Genomic DNA, 24,768 nt, shown 5'->3' with positions numbered 1-24,768 from the left:
CTGCTTGAACCTGGGAGGCAGACGTTGCAGTGAGGCGAGATCGCACCACTGCACTCCAGCCTGGGCGACAGAGCGAGACTCCATCTCAGAAAACAAATAAATTATTTGTACAGCTGTTAATGGTAGAGCTGAAACTGGACCCCACAACTCTCAGTCACTGCTTTCTGTAACAACCAAATGGCTCTCACACTGCGCTCTGAGGCGCAGCATGGGTCCGAAGGGCACCCCAACCCCATGACCACTGCTGCTTAGGGCTTAAGACACAAAATCCCGCTTCAACTGGAACTGCACCTACATTACTTCTTGTATTTAATTCCCTTAACATTTTCATTTGAACAAGCTATTCTGGGGCTAAAAAGACCAGAAACTGCTGAATGGTACCATCTTGCATCTTTCCTAAGCACAAGTTAAAGATGTAATTCCTGGTTAAAAGCAAATTCAGTAAAAAGTCAGTTTTTATCATAAACAGGGAAAACAAAACAAAACAAAACAAAACCAGCTTCATGTCTGTCCAACCCTCCAGTACACAAAGCTTCCTGCAGCCACGGCCATGTCCTATGTCTGCACCATCCAACATGGTCACCACTTGCATGTGGTCACTGAGCACTTGAAAGGAGACTAGTGAGTTTCAACCCCACTCACTGTCTCACCGGCTGCATTTCTGCTACAGGCAGCAGCCAGCAGATGCAACACAGCACAGAACAAAGCCTTCATGTGATACTGCTTCATGGGACAGCCGTCTCACAGGATCAAAGTCAACAACACAGAATATCCTCTTAACCAAAATGTTTGCCAAGCCCAGGACAGTTTAAAAAAATCCCCAAGCCCCACCTGAGCGTCAGCCTTACAGTCAAATTTTATATGCTGGCAAACATGTCAACTTGTAGTTAGAATGACCCCGAGTTTTTTAGACCAAAGGTTTAGAACCATGACCTGAAAGCAAATGGCCCACTTTATCAGGAAAAAAAGGTATCACCTGCCCTTTGGAGACAGTAAGTCAGCTCTGATTCATATGAGCTATTTTATTTGCAAATGTTATGAAGGCAAATGTAAACATTCATCAGGTTTTGTGCCTGTCTAGGAAAATAATGTTCAACATCAAAATGAGTCAAAACTTCTACTGGGAGGTTGCTGTTTTGAACAAGCCCCATCATTACACTGGAACACGCTCCACACGATTGAGGCAGGTACCGTGTGACCTGCACACACCAAGGGTCCTGAATGTCCTCAGTTTCAAACAAGCTGCATCTATTGAAAGGGCTATCAACGCTTCACACTGTCTCTCAAGTCCTTAGATAAGAACATTAAATCATTACCCCATGTTAGCGAGGAAGGAGTTGCTAGGTCCGGTTGGAGATCTCGGTCTGTCTTGTTCCTCGTACACTGGGGGAGGAATGGCTGCTTTGGAAGACTGTGATCGAGGTCTTGAGTCCTCTTCATAAGGAAAATCTCGGGGTACTATTGGAGAAAAATAAAGTAGGCTCACCAAAATACTATAGAAAACACTCTGAAACCTCACTTGTATCAATTATTTATCTTGAACAAATTTAACCTACTTTTTGGTTTACCACAAGGAGAGAAAAACACCAAATCAATTTTACAGCCTTTATACGACTTTTAAAACCACAGAGGGAGGACGCTACTTTCCTGATTCTAACTTTCCTTTTGCTATTTCTATCTCCTCAAACGTCTTTTTTATATCTTACTGAAATGTTATTCACCCTTTAAAATCTTCTTGAATGAATATTCTTGCCGGAAAGATGTTCTGTATGTTCTAAGGAGATACAATCTGGCCATCTTTTGACTCCTGCAGTACCTTGGGTGCACCTGTCTAGACCCCGACCTCACTATCTCATCAGCTCATGGCCCACAAAGGTCTCCGAGGTTAGGGGCTACGCACTGGAGCGGTGGCTTCAACCCTAGTTAGATGAAAGTCAGCAGGACGCTTTAAGACCATCCAGATGCCTGAGCCCCACTCCCAGAGACTGGTTTCAATTGGGGTTTATTGTTTGTCTGTTGTTTTCACATAATAGGTATTTCATAATATCTTAGAAATTATCTTCTTTAAAAGATAAATAATTCAACAAGTTTTAAAAAGTACTATAAATGAGAATATCTGCTTGGGATAGTTTAAGTATGGTCCAATCCAGAGAATGGGAAAATGACCTAGATGATATTCAGAAGTCCAGTCCCAACCCCCAAATTCTAGAGCAGATCACTGCGAGAAGGAACAGTGGGTGAGGGTGTTTTGGCAACGCAATGACACGCAAACCCACCTGCAGTGAAATGGAACGGGAAGAAAAAACTGTAATCAAGGAAGGCATTGCCACCTTGTGGAGGATCATGAATATAACAGCCTCTAAACCTCTGAGTTAAAAAACTGTAATGATCTGCTGTTTTAACTCCAAATGAATCTAACAACAAATAAGAAATGTTAACGAAATCAAAGTGAATTGCATAAAAAAGAGATGGATCCCACTGCATGAAATCCAAGCCTCAGAGCCTGGAGTAGAAAGGTCTCTCTCTGCAGGAGGGCGCTGCATTCTGAGATCCAGGTGCGGCCTCAGGTGACAGAGCCAGGCAGGCTTGCAGGCCGTTTCCCTCTATGCTCAGGAAACCTGGGGGCCCAAGCTGAGATCTCCCATGGTTGGGTTAAAGACCTGTATCAGAATAAAAGAGGAAGAAACAGATCTACTTACACTCTTTGTCTTTCTCTACCAGAGAAGTGGGTGGGGCAATGGCAGCTCCGCCCATACCTGCAAAACCACAAATCCAAGCATTAAAGGAGGTTTCCGATGCCGGACTCCCAAACGACTATGACACACCATATATCTATCACCCAACTCCTAAGAAAAAACTAAAAAAGGAGGACCTGCTACTTCAGATGACCTCCTGCTACATATGAACAAACCTCTGATGCTAGGATTTAAAATGTAGAAAAGTGGCAACACTCCCTCAGATATGCAAAATTGTTCCTTCATAAAAGGAACTCAAGAGCCCCACAGTGTAGTCTGCAAATGAATTTTAAGGCAAAACAATACAACCAAGAGAACCAGCAGTTACTTAAAAAGAGAGTACTGTAACTATTTACCGAGAGCAATACCCATTAGGCCCTTTATACACATGGCCTCGTTCAGGCTTCACAGACCTCTGAAGTAGATATTACTGCATCCAGTTTACAAATAAGAGAATGATCAGAGGGGAGTGAATCAACAGAAAGGGAGTAAACCCAGCTCCCTGCGTTGCCATATCTCCCCCACCACACAGCACGCTCCTTTTCCAGTGTGCAAACCACTGGAACTAAACACATATTTGAAAGCGTGGGTCCTTCTGGCTCCTGAAGAAACTGCTGCGTGTTGTCAGTATTCCTGGTGTATTTCCTGGACAACGAATGGTGAACACAAACAAACCAAAAGAGATAAGACAGATCTTTTTATCTGGTATCTGACAACTGGAAGGAGAACATCAGTGGAGACCACAAGGAATTTTGCATTAGGCATAAGTCCTAACATATATGGATTACGTATACATAATATTACATAATACATATGTATTATGGCTTAATCAACAATGAAATAAAAACAAAATGTAAAACTTTAAATATTGATTACAAAGTCATGCTGCATCAGCACAAAATGTTTGACAAAAGAAATTATTCTGGCTGGACGCAGTGGTTCACTCCTGTAATCCCAGCACTTTGAGAGGCTGAGGCAGGCAAATCACTTGAGGCTAGGAGTTTGAGACCAGCCTGATCAACATGGTGAAACCCCATCTCTACTAAAAATGCAAAAATCAGCTGGGCATGGTGGCACACACCTGTAATCCCAGCTACTTGGGAGGCTGAGGCAGAAGAATCATTTGAAACTGGGAGATGGAGGTTGCAGTGAGCCGAGATGGCGCCACTGCACTCCAGCCTGGGCAACAGAGCAAGAGTGTCTCCAAAAAAAAAAAAAAAAGAGGCCGGGTGCAGTGGCTCATACCTGTAATCCCAGGACTTTGGGAGGCTGAGGTGGGTGGATCACTTGACGTCAGGAGTTTGAGACCAGCCTGGCAAACATGGTGAAACCCTGTCTCTACTAAAAATGTAAAAATTAGATGGGCGTGGTAGCGCACACCTGTAATCCCAGCTACTCTGGAGGCCGAGGCAAGAGAATTGCTAGAACCCAGGAGGTTGCAGGTTGTGGTGAGCCGAGATTGCACCACTGCACTCCTGCCTGGGCAACAGAGTGATTCCATCTCAAAAATAAATAAATTCATTCTTCTAAAGAATTATTCTAGAAATTATTCTAAAGCCAGTGTCCATGCATTTTGATTAACAGGACTGGATGATATAAAATCCTCAAGGAGAAATATGAACCTGAGTAAAACCTTCTTCTATTTCCTTTGAAATACTTCCATGATCATTTTACTAACCTTGTCACTAGGACCTAGAGTGATTACTGATTCTGAAAAGCAGATTAGCTCTAATAAGTTCAGTTAAAAAAATTCAGGGTGATTACTGGAAATCTGCTACTAATCACATTAAAATAAGAACATCAATCTGTCAACAACTATACATATAATGGGCATGCAACTACTTCCCTATCATGAGCTACAAGGTCAAACAAAGTCTTCTCATTCAAAGCTATCTAGTTCCTGCTGGTGTTTAAGAAAAAAAACAAATGTCCTTAGTATGGAAAGCATGCCTCCTTATTAAAAAGGGCAGTCAATTTATAAGCTGGAAAAATGAGACCTACAAATATTCAACCTATATACTGAATTCCAAAAGAAGTTAATAAAAACCAAACATTTGGGGATTAACTAAGATAGCGGATATGAAATGTGTCACAATGCCCAACACAGACACACTCAATGTTAACTATGCTTCCCCCCTAAGAGAAACAACAGAGTGGATTCAGCATCGGCCAACTGGACTGTGCTGCAGGTAAAGACAGTGCAGGAACAGATTTTAAGCTAGTCCCAAAGTATCCAATAAATAAATGTTAGAAAGTGGTTGTGAAGCTCAAAGGAAAATACATATGAAAACCCAATATAAATTAAAACTGTGACGCAAATGTGTATTGCTGGGATTCCAGAAAGAAAATTACCCAAATCAATGTCAAATGAACTATTTATCAAACTGAAAAGAAAAAGCACATAGTGGAATTGCACTTCCAGTATTTATGTATGTTTAAGACATATTTGTTCATGCCTTACTTCTTTTCCTCCTCTCTCGCTCATAATCTTCATCTTCATCAGAATCTGGATCTGGTCTCCTTGCAAACCCACTTGCTTCATGTCTGTCTTTACGCCTTCTGTGATAACAAAGGAAATAAATGTTCATCACCAATTTAGAGACCTGAACCTGGGATGACTTCCTCTTGACCAGAAGATATCCAAATCCTGTCACAATCAACTATGAAGTTGCAGGGGTAGAGGGGGTAGGAAGCATAACTGGTAAAAGACTAAAGTAGATAAAGTATGAAAAGTGAGAAAAATTCAAGAGATAAATTGAACCACTAAGTATACGAGAGCAACCAGCATGAAAAAAAAGGTTCCTTGACATTGACCTCTTCCAATGTTAAAGCCTATCAACATAGTAATAGTTCAATCATTTCAATAGTCTATAACACTTTCACTCATGAAATGATTCAATAAATGGGAAACAGTATATTAATATTTAATACGTTAACTATTTGATAATACTAAATATTTTTAAAAAGAACTACAAATACATCCTACTACTCGTACTTTGCAAAAACATAAATAAAAGCTGCATATAAATTTTTAAAAACTCCACCTGGCTCAAAAATAGTAAAGTTAAGAAGAATATTTCAAGTACTTTAAATAGCTGTGATTTTACAAGTTGAGAATCCCTTATTCCAAATGCCTGGGACCAGAAGTGTTTCAAATTTTGGAATATTTGCATTACAATTACCAGTTCAGCATCCCTAAGCCAAAATCCCCCAATGCACATTTCCTTTGAGCGGCATGTTGGCATTCAAAAGATTTTGGAGCATTTCAGATTTCAGATTTTTGAATTAGGGATAGTCAACCTATAGCAGAGTATCAGCATAGAAAAAAATTTTCAACATCAGGTTTATAAGTTATTTTTCTAACAACTCACTCAAAATATACACTTTAGGTCTTCAGTCTACAGGTGAAGTTTGCTGTGATTCTGAGATGTAACAGGTACAAATCATAAAACAGTTTGATTCCTTGTAGTGACTGCTCAGATCACCCATGACAATTAACTTCAGCCTTACAGACAGCAGCGACGCTCATTCGTTAACATTTTAATGAACATTTCAACTGTAAAATATCCCCAAATCCAAAGGAAGCCTTACTTTTCCCTTTCTTCTATTTCCTTTTGTCTTTCCAGCTCCCGCTGTCTCTGTCGTTCCTCTCTTTGGCGCTTCACTACTTTCTCATAATCATTAGGAAACATAGGGTCATATTCGTCAGCTAAGGGAATCAGAACTTCCCCTGCAGAAAACCCACTGGGAACAGGATCCTGAGGAAGGTAAAAACAGCAGTAAAAATCATCTTTATATCTTACCAGTTTACTCACAGAATTAAGGTCAAAGCGTATGGGAGATAAAAGGACTTTGAACATCATCTAGCCCCTTCCTCTGTTTTAAAGACAAAGAAAACAAATACCAGACAAGGCCACATGCCTAGTCAGGTGGCAGCAGAAACAGGACACAAAATTTCACCTCTTAGATTAGTACTATTTCTATAATACTCTATGGCATTTTTCCTGGAATTCCTAAATAAGCCACCACCAGCTAAAATATAAGTTACTAGTACTTTGAGTCAAAAAATTAGAATATTTATAGTAAAGCACTGAATACTTGTTTTTATAGATCTCTATGACAACTTAAAAAATAAAACAACCATGAACACCACAATCATTCTTGCAGTCATCATTTTAACAGAATAACTTCAGATTCTGATTACATGGAGATAAGAATATATGGAGATCTTAGAAAGCATCTTCTTGGTCTTTTTAATCCTCTGAACACATGTCCCTTCCCAGGTAGGCTGCATTTCAGGCACTGAGTTTGACACAAGGGGATGTAATGTCCCTTCCAGCATCATAATTTTTTTTAAGGTTCACTAAAATCAGGTTTAGATAACACTTCGTGTTTTCTCGTCTATACATTCAGAAACTTGGTCTACTCTTTGAAAGAAAAGAGGTAGCCATGACAAAGAAATTAGCAAAACGAGAGGCAGAGCACAGCCAGTATACTAGGAAATACATGAGCAGACACAGAACTTTACCCTAGGCTGGCAGCCTCGGTCTACACGTGGTGCTGGAAGCCCTGACCCCACTTTCCTAAACCTTCCCACACTTTCTCCTGTTAGTGTTCTTAGCATAATTCTTCGTTATTATCTGTAACAATAAGATGCCTTCTCTGGTTTTGAAAGACACCTCAAACAAGCACAGGTTAGGATTAGTGTCCCCATTTTTTTTAAAACACACATGCAAAACAACAAGGATTCATGTCCTTGAGCACCCAGTCTGTACCTCTTACAGGAGGTACAATGTCCAACTGTATCAAAGGCAAGAAGGTCGTTTGTAAACGTGTTTCCTGCTTGAACACAGAACTGACAAAATCAAGACAGCTTACACGCCATATTAACAGACCTAAATCGAACAGTTCCTGTGTTTCATGGTTCGGTGTGACATTTTGCACTATAAAACAAACACTTCACCATTTCCTTACGACAAAATATCAGGAAATGCTATGATCCAATGAATAAGAGCAATTAGGAAAATAACTATAATCACCTCCCAGGCCCTACCCACTGGAAAATGTATTTAATGTAGGGCTCCTAAAGGTTAGTTATACATTTGTATTCATTTTATAAAAGACATTTAAAAAATACAAAAGCACATGAAGATTTCTTTTCAGTTATTATTTAGAGAGAAAATGACAACCAGCCATTCAATTTATCTAACACAATTATCACAACGTGTCTAAGATAACAAACTGTCAATATGAAGGTTCATTCTCTGACACTTCAAAATTTCAAAGAAAAAAACTTTTACATATAAACCCTGCTATGCTTAACAATGAAATCAATCATCCTTTTCTAAATGCTGAAATGAATAAAGTGATTTGTTCAATTTAAAAAAATTAAAATGTTAATACCCTCAATGCTGAGGGGGGAGGATGGGGTACAATTCACCCTCATATGCCTGAGGTGATACTGTGCACTGCTGGGAGTAAACTGGTGCCAGAACAGATTGGCCATAAAAATGGCTGATATCTTAATGCCACCTCAGAAAATCTAAGAAAATAACCCTAATTACATAGAAACATCTCTGTAAAGATGTTCATTAGAGGGCCGGGTGCAGTGGCTCATGCCTGTAATCTCAGCAATTTCGGAGGCCAAGGCATGTGGATCGTTTGAGCTCAGGAGTTCAAAACTAGCCTGGGCAACATGGTGAAACCTCATCTCTACAAAAAATTAGTCAAGTGTGGTGGCATATGCCTGTGGTCCTAACTACTCAGTAGACTGGGGTGGAAGGATCGCTTGAGCCCAGGAGGAGGAGGCTGCAGTGAGCCAAGATTGCACCACTGCTCTCCAGTGTGGTGACAGAGCAAGACCCTGTCTCAAAAATAAAAACCACAAAAAGATGTTCATTAGAGTGGTATTTATAAAGGCAATGTAAAAGCAAATCTAGGTGGTTTTACAGTTAGGGAATACTTGTGTAAATTATGATGCATTCGCTTAATGAGAATTAAAAACTGATCGTGAAAACTATGTAACAAGGAGGAAAAAGGCTTACTCATTAAATAGGAGACTAATATTATAGGTACTAGAACCAATACACGATTACAGAAGAAACTATGAACCAGTTTTTAAATTAGATGTAGCAGGAATAAACTAGGTATCAAATTTATGGGGGAAAATGCTCAATGACTAGGAATCAGCAAAAAAACACCTCCACCATGTGGTGCTTTCCCTCCAGAAGAACTACCAGCCCTCAGGAACAGCACCCGCTCCCCTCAGAAAAGGACAACTCAAGGGTAAGCTGCAGCCACAGACTGGCCCAGAACATAAGCAGGACAGGCAGCAGACGGAGCCCAACCCAGAACAGTGACGCGAAACAGATGGGCAGGAGTGTGCCCTTGGGGCTGCCCCAGCCTGATGCAGCCCTTCCCACAGGTGGTGGGGAGGACAGGCGCGCCTTGCTAAGAAACTGTCTTGATAGCACTATTATTAATCTTTTGGTCATTTTTCATCAAGCGGTTTTGTGCAATTCATGATGCTGTTTAAATGACCACAGTCATTATTTGAACGCCATCTGTGGAAAGATAAATGTATACTTAAATTGTGGGTATAATTTTAACTAGTTTATTCACTCATTTTACTTCATTTTGTCTAGTTTTAACTATGATTTTGAGTTATCCTTTTCCAGATCTTCTTCATCCTCAGTAACCCAATTTATAGAGTTGACCACGTTTGTTTTTAAGCATATGTAAAATCACTGGAATCATAAAGGTTAGGGTGGTAGAAGTGGGTTTTAAAACCCCTTTCTCTGTTTTAATCCACAATGAATCAGTAAGTACTAACATTGTTTATGATAGCAAAAAATAGAAACAACCCATATATCCAGCATTAAAGGAATTAAATTATAGTCCATCTATATACAAGGGAATACAGTGAAGCCATAAACGTGATCATACAGTCCTGTATTTTTTGACAGAGTCACAACGTATTAAGTAAGAAAAGCAAGTTAGCAGAAGGTGGAGTAGGCACAGAATGGAAAAATATTAAGTTTTTCACTTCCGGATTGTATGACTGAAGGTAATTTGTTTTTCTTTCTGCGTATCTCTAGTTTCTGATTTTTCTACAACAAACTATTTTATTTCAAATAGATAAATTTTAAAATTGGCAAAACAAAAGTAAAAATTAGGTGGAAAATAATATTAACTTGGTTTCAAAGGCCTACTAAGGAGACCATCTGTTAAGAGTAACTTATATGCAAAATAAGCCACATGGAAAACAGAAAAATGTATCAAGGTCACAGGAAGGTGCGGGCTTACCTTCAGCCCAGCTGCTACATGCGGTGGAGTGTCCACAATTTGCCGGTCATCTGAGGAGCCACCTCGCTTCAGGTCAATGACTGGGGCGAGGACTGTACTTTGTTTCGTCCTTTGGCTCTAAAATCATCAAAAACAAGGAAAACATACTGAAGTTTCAAATTAAAATTCACACTGTTTGCAACAAAGATTTTCTTTCTGGTCCCTGCAACAAACCTTTGAGATATGAGAAAACATAATCTCAAAACAACAGCCTTTTAATTTATTACTATAATCATATATTATTTTCTTTCAGCTTTTTCAAAAACATGAGATTTTCTCCATTTCTGTGAAAGGTTTACAGTAAACTTAGTCACTTTCAAAAGATACTTGGGGATAAGAGTTTTGTTCCCTCCTACTAGGATATAGAATCCTTCCTATCTCCTTTATTATGAATCTACAAAAAAAAGTTTTTAAAAGAAAATCATTTCTATACATTCAATTATTGTTAATGTTCTACCATACTTCTTGCCCTTACACCTGTATTTTTTGCTAGACCATTTGAAAGAAAGTTGGAGACATCATGACACTTCACCCCAATCTCCTGAAACCGTGGACATTCTCCTGTCAGATTACTACCCCTAATAAAATCACTAATTCCCATGTCATTTCCCATCCAGTTCACATTCAGATTCTCCAAGATATCCCAAAAATGTCCTTTAAACAGCTGATTTTTTTTGAACCAGGATCCTACCAAAGTTCCTGAAATGCTTTTGGTTTTTAAGTGTCTTGATTAAGAACAGTACCTCTTCCCCATCATCATCATCACCATCATCTTCATCTCCTCCTTCCTTTTTTTCCTCTGACACTATCTTGTAAAATGCTGTTTGTTCTAGATCTGTCTAATAACTACCTGGTTATTTAGTATAGCTTGTTCCTCTATGCCTTGTAATTCCTGAAACCTGGAGGTTAAAGGCTTGATCGAATTCAGGGTAAAGCTTTTAGGTAGGAACACTTCCCAGGTGAGGCAGTGTGCCCCTTCCTGCAACACACAGCAGGCACACTGCGTCAGGCCGTCTAACAGCAATGCTAAGGTTGATCATATGGGTATGGTGGTAACCATTAGATCTTTTGATTAGAAAGGTTTAATTTTTCTCTTTTGCAATTTAAAGTGTTACAAATTTTCATTACCACTATAAAAGGCACAAAATAAGCCTTCATCTCTCTTGAATATAACAATACTTATAAATTTAAGCAAACAAAGTTTAATCCAATTAACAACTCACAAAGTAAATACGAAAGTTTACAGACCGGAAGGGGGATTTATTAGAATCACATATTTTCTTTCTTTTTTTTTTTTTTTTTTTTTTTTGAGATGGAGTCTTGCTCTGTCACCAGGCTGGAGTTCGATCTTGGCTCACTGCAACCTCCGCCTCCCAGGTTGAAGCAATTCTCCTGTCTCAGCCTCCAGAGTAGCTGGGATTACAGATGCACGCCACCACACCGGGCTAATATTTGTATTTTTATTAGAGATAGGGTTTCACCATGTTGGTCAGGCTGGTCTCAAACTCCTGACCTCAGGTGATCCACCCGCCTTGGCCTCCCAAAGTGCTGGGATTACAGGTGTGAGCCACCATGCCCAGCCAGAATCACATATTTTCTATTATTATTATTTTCTATTCAATATAGAGTTGGCCCTCTGTATCTACAGGTTCCACATCTAACCCCAGGCTGAAAATATTAAGAAAATAAAACAATACAACAAAAAATACAAATAAAAAAACCAATACGGTATAACAACTTTTTACACAGCATTTACATCGTGTTAGGTATTGCAAGCAATCCAGAGATGATTTAAAATATGGGAGGATGTGTGTTAGTTACGTGCAAATACCACACCATTTTATATAAGGGACTTGGGCACGCTTGGATTTTGGTATGGGCGGGGGGGTCCTGGAACCAATCCCCTGTGGACACCAAGAAACAACTGTATTTTTTCAAATGGAGATACAAATGAAACCACAGCTTCAAATTTTCTCTACCAAATAAATACCTTTACAGGTTTGGCTAGGCCAATCTAGTATTCTGAGTAACTAAACAGCCTAAGAGAATGCAATCTTCACTTCCCTTAAAAAAAAAAAAACCCACAAAACTAACTGTACATAGCAATCTCAAAAGTTTTATAAAGTTAGTAGAAATAACTTCACAAGCTACCTCAAGTTTTAAAAATCTATATGAGGCCGGGCACGGTGGCTCACACCTGCATCTTTCCTGCAAAGCAAAAGTTACATGAAATCTACAAAGATTTTATAAATGTACTTTTAAAAAAAATTAAAGAGAAAAACGAGGTTTTGCTAACCCTCCTTACATTTGGAATGAAACCTTGTTTTAAAAAAAACACAAAATACTGGCATCCAAAAAATCTAAATTTGGTAATGATGAATTTAAAAAACACAAAAAAAACTCTCTACAATACTGAACAATCAAATGTAAGCACTTCCATGTAAGTATCTATTGATGTGGTAAAGGGAAAAGAAAAATGAGTAGAACTTTTAAGAAAAAAAACCTGTGTATTGGCCAGGCACGGTGGCTCACGCCTGTAATCCCAGCACTTTGGGAGACTAAGGCAGGCGGATCACGAGGTCAGGAAATCGAGACCATCCTGGCTTACAAGGTGAAACACCGCGGGCGCAGTGGTGGGCGCCTGTAGTCCCAGTTACTCCGGAGGCTGAGACAGGAGAATGGCGTGAACCTGGGAGGCGGAGCTTGCAGTGAGCTGAGATCATGCCACTGCGCTCCAGCCTGGGCTACAAAGTGAGACTACATCTCAAAAAAAAAACAAAAAAAACCCAAAAAAACCTGTGTATTATGGAAATTTTCAAACATGAAATTAGAGATTAATATTAATTCTTAAGTCTCTACTATCCACATCCAGTTTCAACAATTATCAACTCATGGGTAGTTCTGTTCTTCCCTCCCTCCCCTGCCCGGGACTGAATTGTTTAGAAGTAAATCCCAAAAATGACATCATCTTATCAGTAAATATTTCAGTACACATCTCTAAAGTACTTTTTCTCAACTTTAATTACTGCCTCCCCAGCAAGGAGCCTTTGACTAAATTTTCTCCCGCACATGAAATTTTCACACCACAGATACACTGTGCACAACATGAGCAAGGTTTTTTCACCCCCAAAAAGACCAATATTCGCTCTGTTTGGGGGGATATAGCCTCCATTACGAATGCATACTTTAGAACATAAAGATCTCTAAAGTAGTAAACAAACCATAATACCATTCTCATGCCTACATTTTAATGGCAAATATCCAGTCGACAACTAGGTTTTTAATGTTTTACATGTTGAGTTATTTCAAGGACATTGCCAATTCCCAACACGTACACAACAGAAACAAAAGCAATCAGCATTCAGACTACCTATGCCTGACGCCTTCACAATCAACCTGAGCCCTCAATAAGTTGCACGCAGCAGCTTAAGTATTCTGTGGAGCTTCTTCCCAAAGTGCTGCTTCCAAACTACCTCCACCAAACCAGTAGGAATGCTACTTAAAAATGCCCACTCCTGGGGCTCCAGCCTGAACTACAGTTTACCAGAATATCAGGAGTAAGGCTACAAAATTAGCACCTTAAACAAGTTCTCACTCAATCTTAGACCTCCACTACTTAAGTTTGAAAAGCAGTGTCACTGCTGGTTCAGAGTACTGTTTTTTTGTTTGTTTGTTTGTTTTTGAATCGGAGTCTTCCTCTGTCGCTCAGGCTGGAGTGCAGTGGCGCGATCTCGGCTCACTGCAAGCGCTGCCTCGCGGGTTCACGCCATTCTCCTGCCTCAGCCTCCCGAGTCGCTGGCAGTACAGGTGCCCACCACTGCGCCCGCGGTGTTTCACCTTGTTAGCCAGGATGGTCTGGATCTCCTGACCTCGTGATCCGCCTGCCTTGGCCTCCCAAAATGCTGGGATTACAGGCGTGAGCCACTGCGCCCAGCCCCCGCAGAGTACTGTTTTTCTTCATTCCTACCCCACGAAATGTTCCTATTCCCAGGAGCCAGGAGTAGCAAAGTGGCCTTAAACTCCTCATTCCTCTCCCCCTACAAATGCTTAACACCATTTACCCAATACAAAGGCAGAAGAGCAAGCTGAAACCAAATTCCTTGTCATCCTAATGAGGAACCCACTCTGGAGGCCTCTGCTCTCATGCTCTGGGCTTGTCTTTACCTTTGCCTGAGTGAGAGCTGCCTTCTTCACCTGAAGCTGAGACTGCAGAAGTTTGAAGTTTTTGGACCAGCCTTCTGTTTTTGAGTCACTGGTCTCCACTCCTAGGTCATCGTACAGGGACATCTTTTCTTCAGTTTAATGCTGAAAGGCAAAAGGGGTGGGGATTAAAGAATGCACAATTCAATAAAGGCTTTTCATGTTAAAATAAGTATCATGAAATTTTAGAGGTAAAAGGTCCAGGACCTTTCAGCAACAGAGGCCCAGGCTCCTGGTACCATTAATGTAGGGCTATTCCTGATACATGAAGCTAGACCATGGATTATTTTTAAAATAAGCCTCTAAAATTCATTTTTCCATCTATAAGATCATGCAGTCAAGTGATCCATGAGTGAAATCCTTCAATGCTAGGGCACATAATGAGGTAAGAATTGGAACATTATTAATTACATATATCCAATTTTTAAAAAATTCTATTTATGTCAGTGCCAAAAAGTAGAAGCTTTACAAAAACACCAATTAGCAGGTTGATGTAGCACAATTAGCCACCCTTTTATAAAGAAAAAATTTAAAGGTACTCCTAGGGAAAAAAATGACAGAAATGATCTCTTAGATGTGATTTTGTCAATTACAATTATCAAGGGGGGAGTAGACTGGTTACATCTTAAATACTCTGATTTCCTCATATCACACCAAGTGGAAATCTGTCATCTTTAATGACAGCAATTACAAAGAGACAATCAACAATCTGCATGTGAACGAGCAACACACAGCTTCCGTGCAGAACAGAGGAACACGTGGAAACAAAAACCGAGTCAGCAGGCGCAAAGCATGACATGCAATGCAGCATCGGCAGCAGGTCCCATGAAAGCCTAGCACTGCACAGACATGGATGCTGGGGTTTAGGGAATCAATCTGCCCAAGGCCACAGCGGAAGCCCCTTCCAACCCAGCCAGGCCAACTCCAGAGCCCTCGCCAGTGAACCCCAACTGCCACTTTTTAAAAAAAAAATCAACATTCTGAAACCCACCAACATAGCTTACTTCTTCAAATAAGAAATCGATCTCACAGACAGAAAGAGAACTTAATTTAAACAGAAACCCACAAATTCAAGTAAATGCTTAGCACAGTAGTTCCCAGTTTATGGACAAATAAGTCTGTCAGTTCCCAGGGGGCCCATAAAGCATTTTCCCATGGAAACCGTGTTATTGAAAAGCCTAATTTGCTTGTGTTCTGTGGCTCAGGAGAGAAGGAAAATATTCAGCACATACCCTCCTTAGGTCTGATTCGGCAAGCATTTCTCTTGAAGGTACTCTTACTTCTCAGCTCCATTACAGGGATTCTAAGACCCTGCCACCCCAACACCTTAGCTGATGTTGGTACCACACTGTGTGGAGTGGGGGACGGAGTGCACACCAACTTCTGTTCCCTCAGAAGAACTGCCCTGATCTTAAGTACAGTAACTCCCTGCCTGAAGTCAGCACCCCAGAAAACTGTCACCACTTTTTAGTTTCTTCCATTCCTTCATACGTGAACCCTCAAATTAACTAAAACCTCTCCATTTTGATTTTTAAATGAAAGGTCCCCGCAAGGCCGTAGAGAAGCAGGGAAAGCAGACTGTCCAGTGGTACTGATGGCCGACTGCTCAAATGAATCACATAAGAATGAAGGGATGGTCAGGCGCGGTGGCTCACGCCTGTAATCCCAGCACTTTGGGAGGCATAGGTGGGCGGATCACTTGAGGTCAGGAGTTAAGAGATCAGCCTGGCCAACACAGTGAAAACCTGTCTCTATTAAAAATACAAAAATTAGCTGGGCGTGGTGGCGGGTGCCTGTAATCCCAGCTACTCCGGAGGGTGAGGCATGATAATCGCCTGAACCCGGGAGATGGATGTTGCAGTGAGCCAAGACCACACCACTGCACTCCAGCCTGGGTGATAGATAAAGACTCCGCCAAAAAAAAAAGAAAAGAAAAGAATGAAGGGATGCCGGGATGCAGACAGACTCCTCCTGATAGATGTCTTCAGTGCAAAACTGACCTTTTTCAGGAACTTGGGGATGTCTCATGACAGGCCTGAAGCACTGAGGCCAAATCAAGAAAAAATAATGAACTCCATTCCTTAAGAAATATGGATGAAATATAACCATGTCCTCAAAGTCTTGGAGGGAATCCCCTGATGTCCACTTCAGAGCCTAGTTTAATAACTCTGAACTCCAAGAAAACCTAGATCCAGGTTGTTCTGTTCACTGCTCTATCCCCAGACTAAGATCAATATCCAACCCACAGCTAAATAGGAAATGAGGCCAAACTGCAGTTTATACTCCATTTGCGAAGCCCTCTCAATTAGAAATTTCTGGCCAACAATCACTGGCCAGAAGGAACAACACTGCACCAAATAGCTTTTGAGGCTTTTGTACACTTTTCTTCCAGCTTACCCAGAACTCAAAACTCATTGTTCACATCTAGATACATACCCTTAAATTTTAATCTAAAAAAACTCAAACAGAGCAACAGCACAGAAAAACCATGCTGAGTGTCCAGCTTAGCACTGTGGCTCCCAAACACACTTCTTCAGAAATGACCATGCACCTTTCATCTAACTTAGTTTAATCTTTTGAGCCCTCTTCATCCAACTGGTCACCAAACCAAAGCCTACTGAACTACAGGTTCTTCTGTTCTTTCTTTATTCTTAAAATGGAAAGGGAATACTAACAGATTCTGAGAAATAAACAATGCGACTTTCTGGGAAATCACAAACACAAAGATAAATCAAAATTTGTTTGCAACTCAAACTAAACTCTAGATATTTGCTTTTCTCAATACAGACTATCTCCAGTATGAAAATCTGAAATCCTTCAAAACCTAAAACGTTCCGAGCAACAACATGACCCCAAAGTAGAACATTCCACACCAGGCTGGGTGCGGTGTCTCGCACCTCTAATACCAGCACTTTGGGAGGCTGAGGCGGGTGGATCACGAGGTCAGGAGATCGAGACCATCCTGGCTAACACGGTGAAACCCCGTCTCTACTAAAAATACAGAAACAAAATTAGCCAGGCATGGTGGCGGGCACCTGTAGTCCCAGCTACTCAGGAGGCTGAGGCGGGAGAATGGCGTGAACCCAGAAGGCAGAGCTTGCGGTGAGCCAAGATTGCACCACTGCACTCCAGCCTGTGTGACAGAGTGAGACTCCGTCTCAAAAAAAAAAAAAAAAAATTCCACACTTGACTTCATGTGATGGGTCAGAGTCAAAAACAGAGTGAAATCTTTTCGCATGCATAAAATTATTAAAACTATGACATATATTGCATATTCAGGCTATGTGTAGAAAGTATATATGAAGCATAAATGAATTTTGTGTTTAGACATGGGTCGCATCCTCAAGGTATCTCATTATGTATATGCAGGCATTCTAAAAATCTAAAAATATCCGAAATTTGAAACACTTCTGGTCCCAAGCATTTTGGGTAAGGGATACTCAACCCATTTCTCTTTATAACTTGAGAACTTTACCGAAAGTGTTTATGAATACGTTAGTGCCACCAGAAATGGGTTAACCAAATGCCCATTAAACTTCGAGGGGAAAGATTCACTTATTTATTTTTGCATCTACAATTTCTGTCATATAGCAAGCATTTAATAAGCTTTATTAAAATACTAATAATGGGCCGGCTGCGGTGGCTCATGCCTGTAATCCCAGCACTTTGGGAGACCGAGGCGGGCGGATCACTTGAGGTCAGGAGTTTGAGACCAGCCTGGCCAACGTGGTGAAAACCCATCTCTATTAAAAATACAAAACTAGCCGGGTGTGGTGCTGCACGCCTGTAGTCCTGTCCCAGCTGAGACAAGAGGGTGAGATAGGAGAATTGCTTGAACCCGGGAGGCGGAGGTTGCAGTGAGCCAAGACTGCACCACTGCACTCCAGCCTGGATGATAGGGCGAGACTGTCTCAAAAAAAATAAAATAAAAAATAAATAGGCAAAGAGGCAGCACTGGGGAATAAGGGAAGGAAGTAACCCCCAGAGAGGGAGGCAACACTCCTCACCCTCCCCAGAAGAGTCAACTCTGATGAAAAGAGTTCTCTAAACTTTGAGGCTAAAAATCTAGCAGTGTACTAGATCTCAGCTGCCAACAGTTCTTCCATCAATAGATTCAATATTTAGCAAAAATTAAATAGTGAATTAATGAGATTTTATGAGACCACACATCTCCTCTGATTCCATGTCATTTAAGATGGCTGACTGACAATTCCAGTTGATTTGCTGCATTGCGCAAAAGTTTCAGAAATCATCAGGCAGCAAATCTCATGCTCATTTAAAGGTCCTCATTTCTCTTCTCAAACCTGCAAAACGCTTTAAATATTAGAAACTGATGTCATCTTACCAGCACCTGCTAGTTTTCTGTAACATTGAGCTTATAAAATCAAATCTCTGCATCACAGCAAATGCAAAAGTGCTTTCTTCGTTTTTCTCATTTTCACTGAATTTTAAGTTCACAGAATGGGATTAATCATAGTTACATCACACTCTCATCCATCCACACACTTATTACCTACTTTTGTTTAATTATTATAATGCTGCAAGCACCTGTGAATTCACCACCCAAAACAAGACAGGATCTAGACTAAGAAACCACACTCAACCATACTACTCCCCCAACCCATTCATGTAATTTCCCCGGAATCCTCTTCTCATTATTTCCTTGCTTTCCTCCTTTTATGTTAATTTTATTTACAGTTTTAGTTAATCTATTCCTTAAAAAGTGTGTATTCTTTATTTTCGCTATATTAAGCATTTAATATACAATAGTTTGTTCATTAATTCTCCCCACCGCAACTACTGAAATGTAATAAGTACATTAATAAGACTGCCAAGACCCAAACTTACCCTAATTAACGTTGACATATTACTTAGACAACATAACACATTTATTTCATTAGGTCTGCTGCCAGGTAACAAAAAGCTGTACTTTGTAACAACTAGATATACCATAAGAAGCCAGGATCAAAAGTAAATACAAATTGCTGGTTTTTATAACTTTAAAATATTTGCTATTTCCTTCCTTTTTGTGGCAACACTTCCCTTTGAGCAACCCACGTTTTATATATGCTACATTTTTTCTTAGGAAACATAACAAACATGGTTCTGCCAGAAGAAAGAATGGTGCGTTTTCAAGATTCCACCCAAGCTGGAAAGTATTTTTTTAAAACATGTGCAACTGGCAGGAAAAAGAACATGGAAGAGTCTTCTCAGAAGCACCCCACCTACTTATCTTTCAAGTGCATCTCAGAAGCCTTTAGTGACTATTGCCCCCACATAAAACTAACTCCTCCCAACTGGTTTCCTCAAGCATACTCAGATCACAGCAACCTTGGCAAGTTATGCTGCCTATTGTTTCACACACCGGTTTCTTCCTGCAGTGTAAGCCCCCTAAAGGCAGGGGTGTTTCTTATGTTCAGCTTTGTATCTCTAGCTCAGCACCATGCTTGAACATTGTTAAGTGGCTCTATTAACATTTTTTAAATGTGTTAGTGAATGGATGAAAAATGTTAGTGCACCTATTTAAATCACATTATTATGAAACAGTGAGATCTGCAGATCTGCTTTTTAAGCACATAACTTATGATAAGTAGGATAAAATTTAAATTGCAAACCATAATTAAGGAGAAAAAAACTACCACGACCACACAACCAATAACGAGTCAAGGTCTGAGTTCTGAGCACCTAAAGAGGCAGGCTTGTTAGCAAGAAATATTTCTATCACTAAATAGATATTCATGCATCATAAAACAAAGCATGCCTCTTTGAAGCCTAAAGAATATGGCAAGACCGGGCCCGGTGGCTCACGCCTGTAATCCCAGCACTTTGGGAGGCCGAGGCAGGAGGATCACTTGAGATCAGGAGTTCGAGACCAGCCTGGCCAACATGGTGAAACCCCGTCCCTACTGAAAATACAAAAATTGGCCGAGCATGGTTGCGAGCGCCTGTAATTCCAGCTACTCAGGAGGTTGAGGCCAGAGAACCATTTGAACCCGGGAAGTGGAGGTTGCAGTGAGCCGACTTACACCGCTGCACTCCAGCCTGGACTATAGAGTGAGACTCTGTCTCAGGAGAAAAATATATATATATTTATATATGTGTAAACATATATAAATATATATATAAATATATATAAATATATAAACATATATAAATATAAATATATATTTATATATATATATGGCAAATATACCCAGAAAGGAACAGGAGGGGTGGTGCAGTTTGGTGTCCGCAAAAAATACAGCTTAAAAAGCATCTACCTCAAGTATAAGATCTACCATGACTTTCTAAAGAATTAAAAAAAAATTTTTCCCATACCTCCATCTGACGCTCTTGTCAGTTTAATCTTTCCATTCAATCTCACCCTCTGCTGTTACCAAAATGCCATAGGCTAGTATTGCAAACACAGTCCACTACAGTCACCTGTAATTTAGGCGAATAACAGAACTTCCTTCACTACTGACTATTATGAAAGGTTTGAGAGATGACTAGCCTGGGATCATCTGTTCCCTGCTGGGAGGAGGTCTGAAAAATTCATAGGCAGGGGAGAATGGGAAGGTAAGTTAAAAAAAAACAGGTAAAAAGAAATCCACTTTAAATAAAGCTGCATTTGGAAGTGTACAACAATTCTCTCAAGAGCCTCCAGAAAGGCTGCCTTTGGTTCCGCAGAGCTCCACAATCGCACAACCTGCTCTGTTACAAACTGGACAGCACGCAGCACCTTGCTTAACTAACTCTAAAAATAAAGCCCTCTCGTTTAGCTCACTAAACTGTTACCCCATATTCCCTAAAAGCTGTCATTACGATCAAAATGTCTGCAGCCTTTACAACTAAAAATGTGGAAACTTGTGTTGCATCCTTTTAAAAACTCCATCTGCTGCGGGGAGCCAGTGCACATCTACCCATCTATTTGAGTATACGCGAATCTTGCCCTTATCTAGAATATCCTATTTCCCATCCATATGCCTGGCTCTAGCAAAATAAGGACCCTCAATGGCGCTTCTTTACTGCTTCTCAAGAAACCTCCATGTTCTGACCTGACTACTCCTGGAAACACAGCAGCCCCTCCTCAAACCTTTCTCTCTGCCTTACCTGCAGTTTCCAGAACGCACTACGGGGCTTCGCTTCTGCTACTTTCGCACTTACTTCCTCCGCCGGCAGCCTTTTTCCCACCTCTCACATCTAACAACGTACCTTCAAGACTCAACATAAGCATGACCTCCTCTCTCAAGAGAGGTCCTTCCAGACCCCACTTGCGTTTCTCAAATCAACCCAGGCCTGGGTTCTCACGCCTGCTTTCCTAGAAACCAAACTCCTGCAAGCAGGGGCAGAACCTCATTCCACCTGCACTCTCCGATCATTACACATTCTCGGGGCAAGAGGCGAAGCTCAAAGACTGCTTGGGGTCGGACGTGAGCGCTGAAACACCGCTCAAACTGCACGAGCCGAGGCGACGCCGGGGTTAGGGCTGCATTCCTGTCCTGGGCAGCTCCGGAGTCTGGGAAACGCCAACGTCTGCACTCCCAGTTCTGAGACCCGGGGAGGAACCGGCTCCGAGCCCCAGAGAGGGGCAACTGTGCAGGGCCAGGGACACGCTACGGGCTACTCGGTTCTGGTGACCAGACAACTTCGTCAGGATGCGGTGCACGAGACGGAGAAGAAACGCTCTTCAGTACCAAAGAGCCCGAGGCAGACAGGAGGAGGAGGAGGAGGAAGGGAAGAGGGAGAAGGTCAGGGCCCGGGTCACCAGAGGCGGCGGCGGGCGGAGGGTACCGGGCCGCAGCCGCGTGGAGAGACCAGGGCCCGCCGCGGGGACTGAGACCCTCGGAGGCTCCGGCTGCGCTGGCTCGGCCTCCGCCCCTCGCGACGGGCCTAAAGCCGCGGGCTTGCGTCTAGCGCCTCCCGGGAAGGCGCGCCCGCCTCAGGTCCCGCCAGGCCACCCACCCGGGGCCGCCGGGGCGCCACTTACCCGGCCCGCCCGGCCGACTCTGCCCATGAGCCGCGCCGGCGGCAGAGCGGAGCCGGGCGGCACTCCGCGGAAACCCGCCAGCGGCAGGAGGCCTCGGCGGCGCCCACCCTTCGCTGAGTCCTCAGGGCGCTCGGCGGCGCGGGGTCAGGGAGCGCGGGCTGCCGGGAGAGCGCGCCCGCGCCTGCGCCCCGCCTGCGCCCCACCTGCGCCTGCGCCTGCGCCGGCCTCTGCGCCTGCGCCGAGGGCGCCTTGCCGCACTGCCCCCTGCCCGCGGGAGGACCGCACTGCACGCTCCCCTCCGCCGGCGTCTTCTTACCATCAAGAGGTGTCGCCCTGGCGCACATTTTCGAAATTCCACAAGGCTTGGGGAGCGCGGCAGCGCCCCCAGATGGTGAGGAGGAGAAGTGGTCCGAGGCCGGGCTTTCTGATAGGGGAGGTGGGGGAAGTCCCTCCAGGCCCCTCGATCTCATTCATTCAAAGCCACTCCTATATAAGCAAAAAGTTGAAAATAAGTCTGCATAGGCCAGATGCTGCAAAAGGATGGCAAGGAGCACGGGGTTAAGCGTAAGATTATGGAAACAGATGCCGCGATTAGGGGTACAGAAAAGAATGTCAATGCTATAAAGCCTCGGTCTTTAAAAACGACGTCGCTGACAGAAGCAGGGAGGGGAAGGGAAAGTGGGACTTCGGGTAAATATGATTTTTACATCTGTAATTAATTGGGTGTCAAATAGAGTTCAAGCCGATAAATCAAATAGTAGAGATTTAAGCAGACGTCTTAGTCCGAAGGAGTATACCAAGAAAGTTACTATAATCCATTAAAATCCAGTCATTAAGAAAACGGGAAAAGGGGGAAAAAAGAAATACAGTGGAGAGACAAAAGACAGTCTAAAGAAATAGAGGATTAAGGACGTCATGGGATGGTATGATTCTGAGGGTAACCCAAAACAAAACTACAAAGCTTTCAAATAATCCACACATACATGCACCCACACATACATGCACACACACACACACACACACACACAAAACCACAGCAAAAAAATATATATATATATATATAGGGAAATATTTTAAAAAGTTACAAAACAGAAAGCATAACCAAACTATATGACAGAACAAGACCAAATGTCTCACAAGAAGAAATATAGACCTAAGCTTACCTACTAAAAAACTACAATCTCAGGAGCACAAACCATCATGCAACTCAGTGTTGTATACAAGAAAGTGCTAAAGTTATTCTGAGTTTGAAAATACAAGATTGGGAAAGATATACCAGGTATATGCAAAAAAATTTTAAAAATCAGGAATCACAAACCGCTTACTACAAAGTTGATTTCAGGGCAAAAAGCATTAAGTAAGATTAAGAAGGACATTTTATAATCTTGAGGAGCACAATTCACAATCAAGAAAAAAATAGGAAAAATAGGAAAATCTTTGCACCAAATCACATAATCTCATTATTCATAGCAAACACTGTAGGAGTGAGTGAATAGACAGAAATAATTGGCACACTCCTTGCCAGACGAAGAGTACAAAAAGTAAATGAGGATTGAGAAGACCTAAAAATACAATTCCTATGATAGATCTAATATATCAAACACTGTCCCCTAAATAGACATTACATCTTTTCCAGTGTCTAAGGAATATTCACAACAATTAGTCATATTTTAAACCACAGAGAAAAATCTTAACATAGTCCAATAAGTAGAATCATATGGGTAATATTATCTGCAGCAATTCAATAAAAGTAGAAATTAATGAAAAAACAGAAAATAAAACATGCCTACCCCTTGAAAATTTTTAAATGCTTAAATAACACTTGGACTAAAAAGGAAAACAAAATCAAAATAACATAATATCTAGAAAAGTATGAAAATGACATACTCATGGGATTTAGCTCAGAGAGTACTAAGAGGAAAATTCATGGTTTTAAGTTTTTGTATCAATTAAAAACTTGGAAAAAGCTAAATGAATTAAGCACTTGTGCAAGAAACTGGAAATAAAATAAAAATGTGAGAAGCAGAAGGACGTACTTGGTCAATAAAAGAAGCAGAAAGTAATAGCGTGTAAACAGAAAAAGGAAGAAGGGCAAAGATAGAAGGTGTCTAGACTGGGTCTCTCCCCACCCCGTGATCAAAGCACCGGTGGGGGTGCAAAAGCCCTGATTCGGAGGTCCAGAACTGCAGGACTTCTTCCAGGTTGAACCTGCTGTCTACCTGTACTCCCTAATCTGCTTGGCGTCTCCACTCTGCAGTCTGAGACCCCTCCTTCCTCCCTTTTTGGTTGAAAATTTGTGCCTTTGTTCCCAGATCATTCCATCATACATACACAAGTAACTTTTTGGTTTACAGACCATAGATGCAATCACATCCATTGTTTAGGAATTTTCTAGTTTAACTTCCAGGAGGAAAACTGCCTTACTTCATTTCCTAGTACGTGAGCAGTCTCATGCTTGCCTCCATTTCCTGTCAATAGTAACAAATATCATCTTTATTTTATGCACCGAGAATCCAAAGC

At 41.5% G+C, this 24,768-nt stretch overlaps 1 protein-coding gene across 5 annotated transcripts in view; it reads right to left on the bottom strand.

Annotated features, from left to right (window-relative positions):
- The window catches only part of RBM17 (RNA binding motif protein 17), a 43,069-nt gene that overhangs the window by 4,441 nt on the left and 13,860 nt on the right, over window positions 1-24,768 (bottom strand). The window contains exons 1-8 of one of the 5 annotated variants that reach the window (XM_054659364.2): window positions 21,474-21,946; window positions 20,598-20,804; window positions 14,244-14,384; window positions 10,041-10,157; window positions 6,327-6,493; window positions 5,197-5,294; window positions 2,700-2,756; window positions 1,317-1,458 (exon numbers count right to left, since the gene is read on the bottom strand). In XM_054659364.2, coding sequence (XP_054515339.1) covers window positions 1,317-1,458; window positions 2,700-2,756; window positions 5,197-5,294; window positions 6,327-6,493; window positions 10,041-10,157; window positions 14,244-14,366 — 704 coding nt within the window. In that variant the 5' untranslated portion in view covers window positions 14,367-14,384; window positions 20,598-20,804; window positions 21,474-21,946. 5 annotated transcript variants of the gene reach the window in all.

Source organism: Pan troglodytes, chromosome 8, assembly GCF_028858775.2.
Source record: "Pan troglodytes isolate AG18354 chromosome 8, NHGRI_mPanTro3-v2.0_pri, whole genome shotgun sequence".
In the NCBI taxonomy this organism is placed as follows: Eukaryota; Metazoa; Chordata; class Mammalia; order Primates; family Hominidae; genus Pan; species Pan troglodytes.
This window is presented reverse-complemented; position numbering and strand designations above follow the sequence as displayed.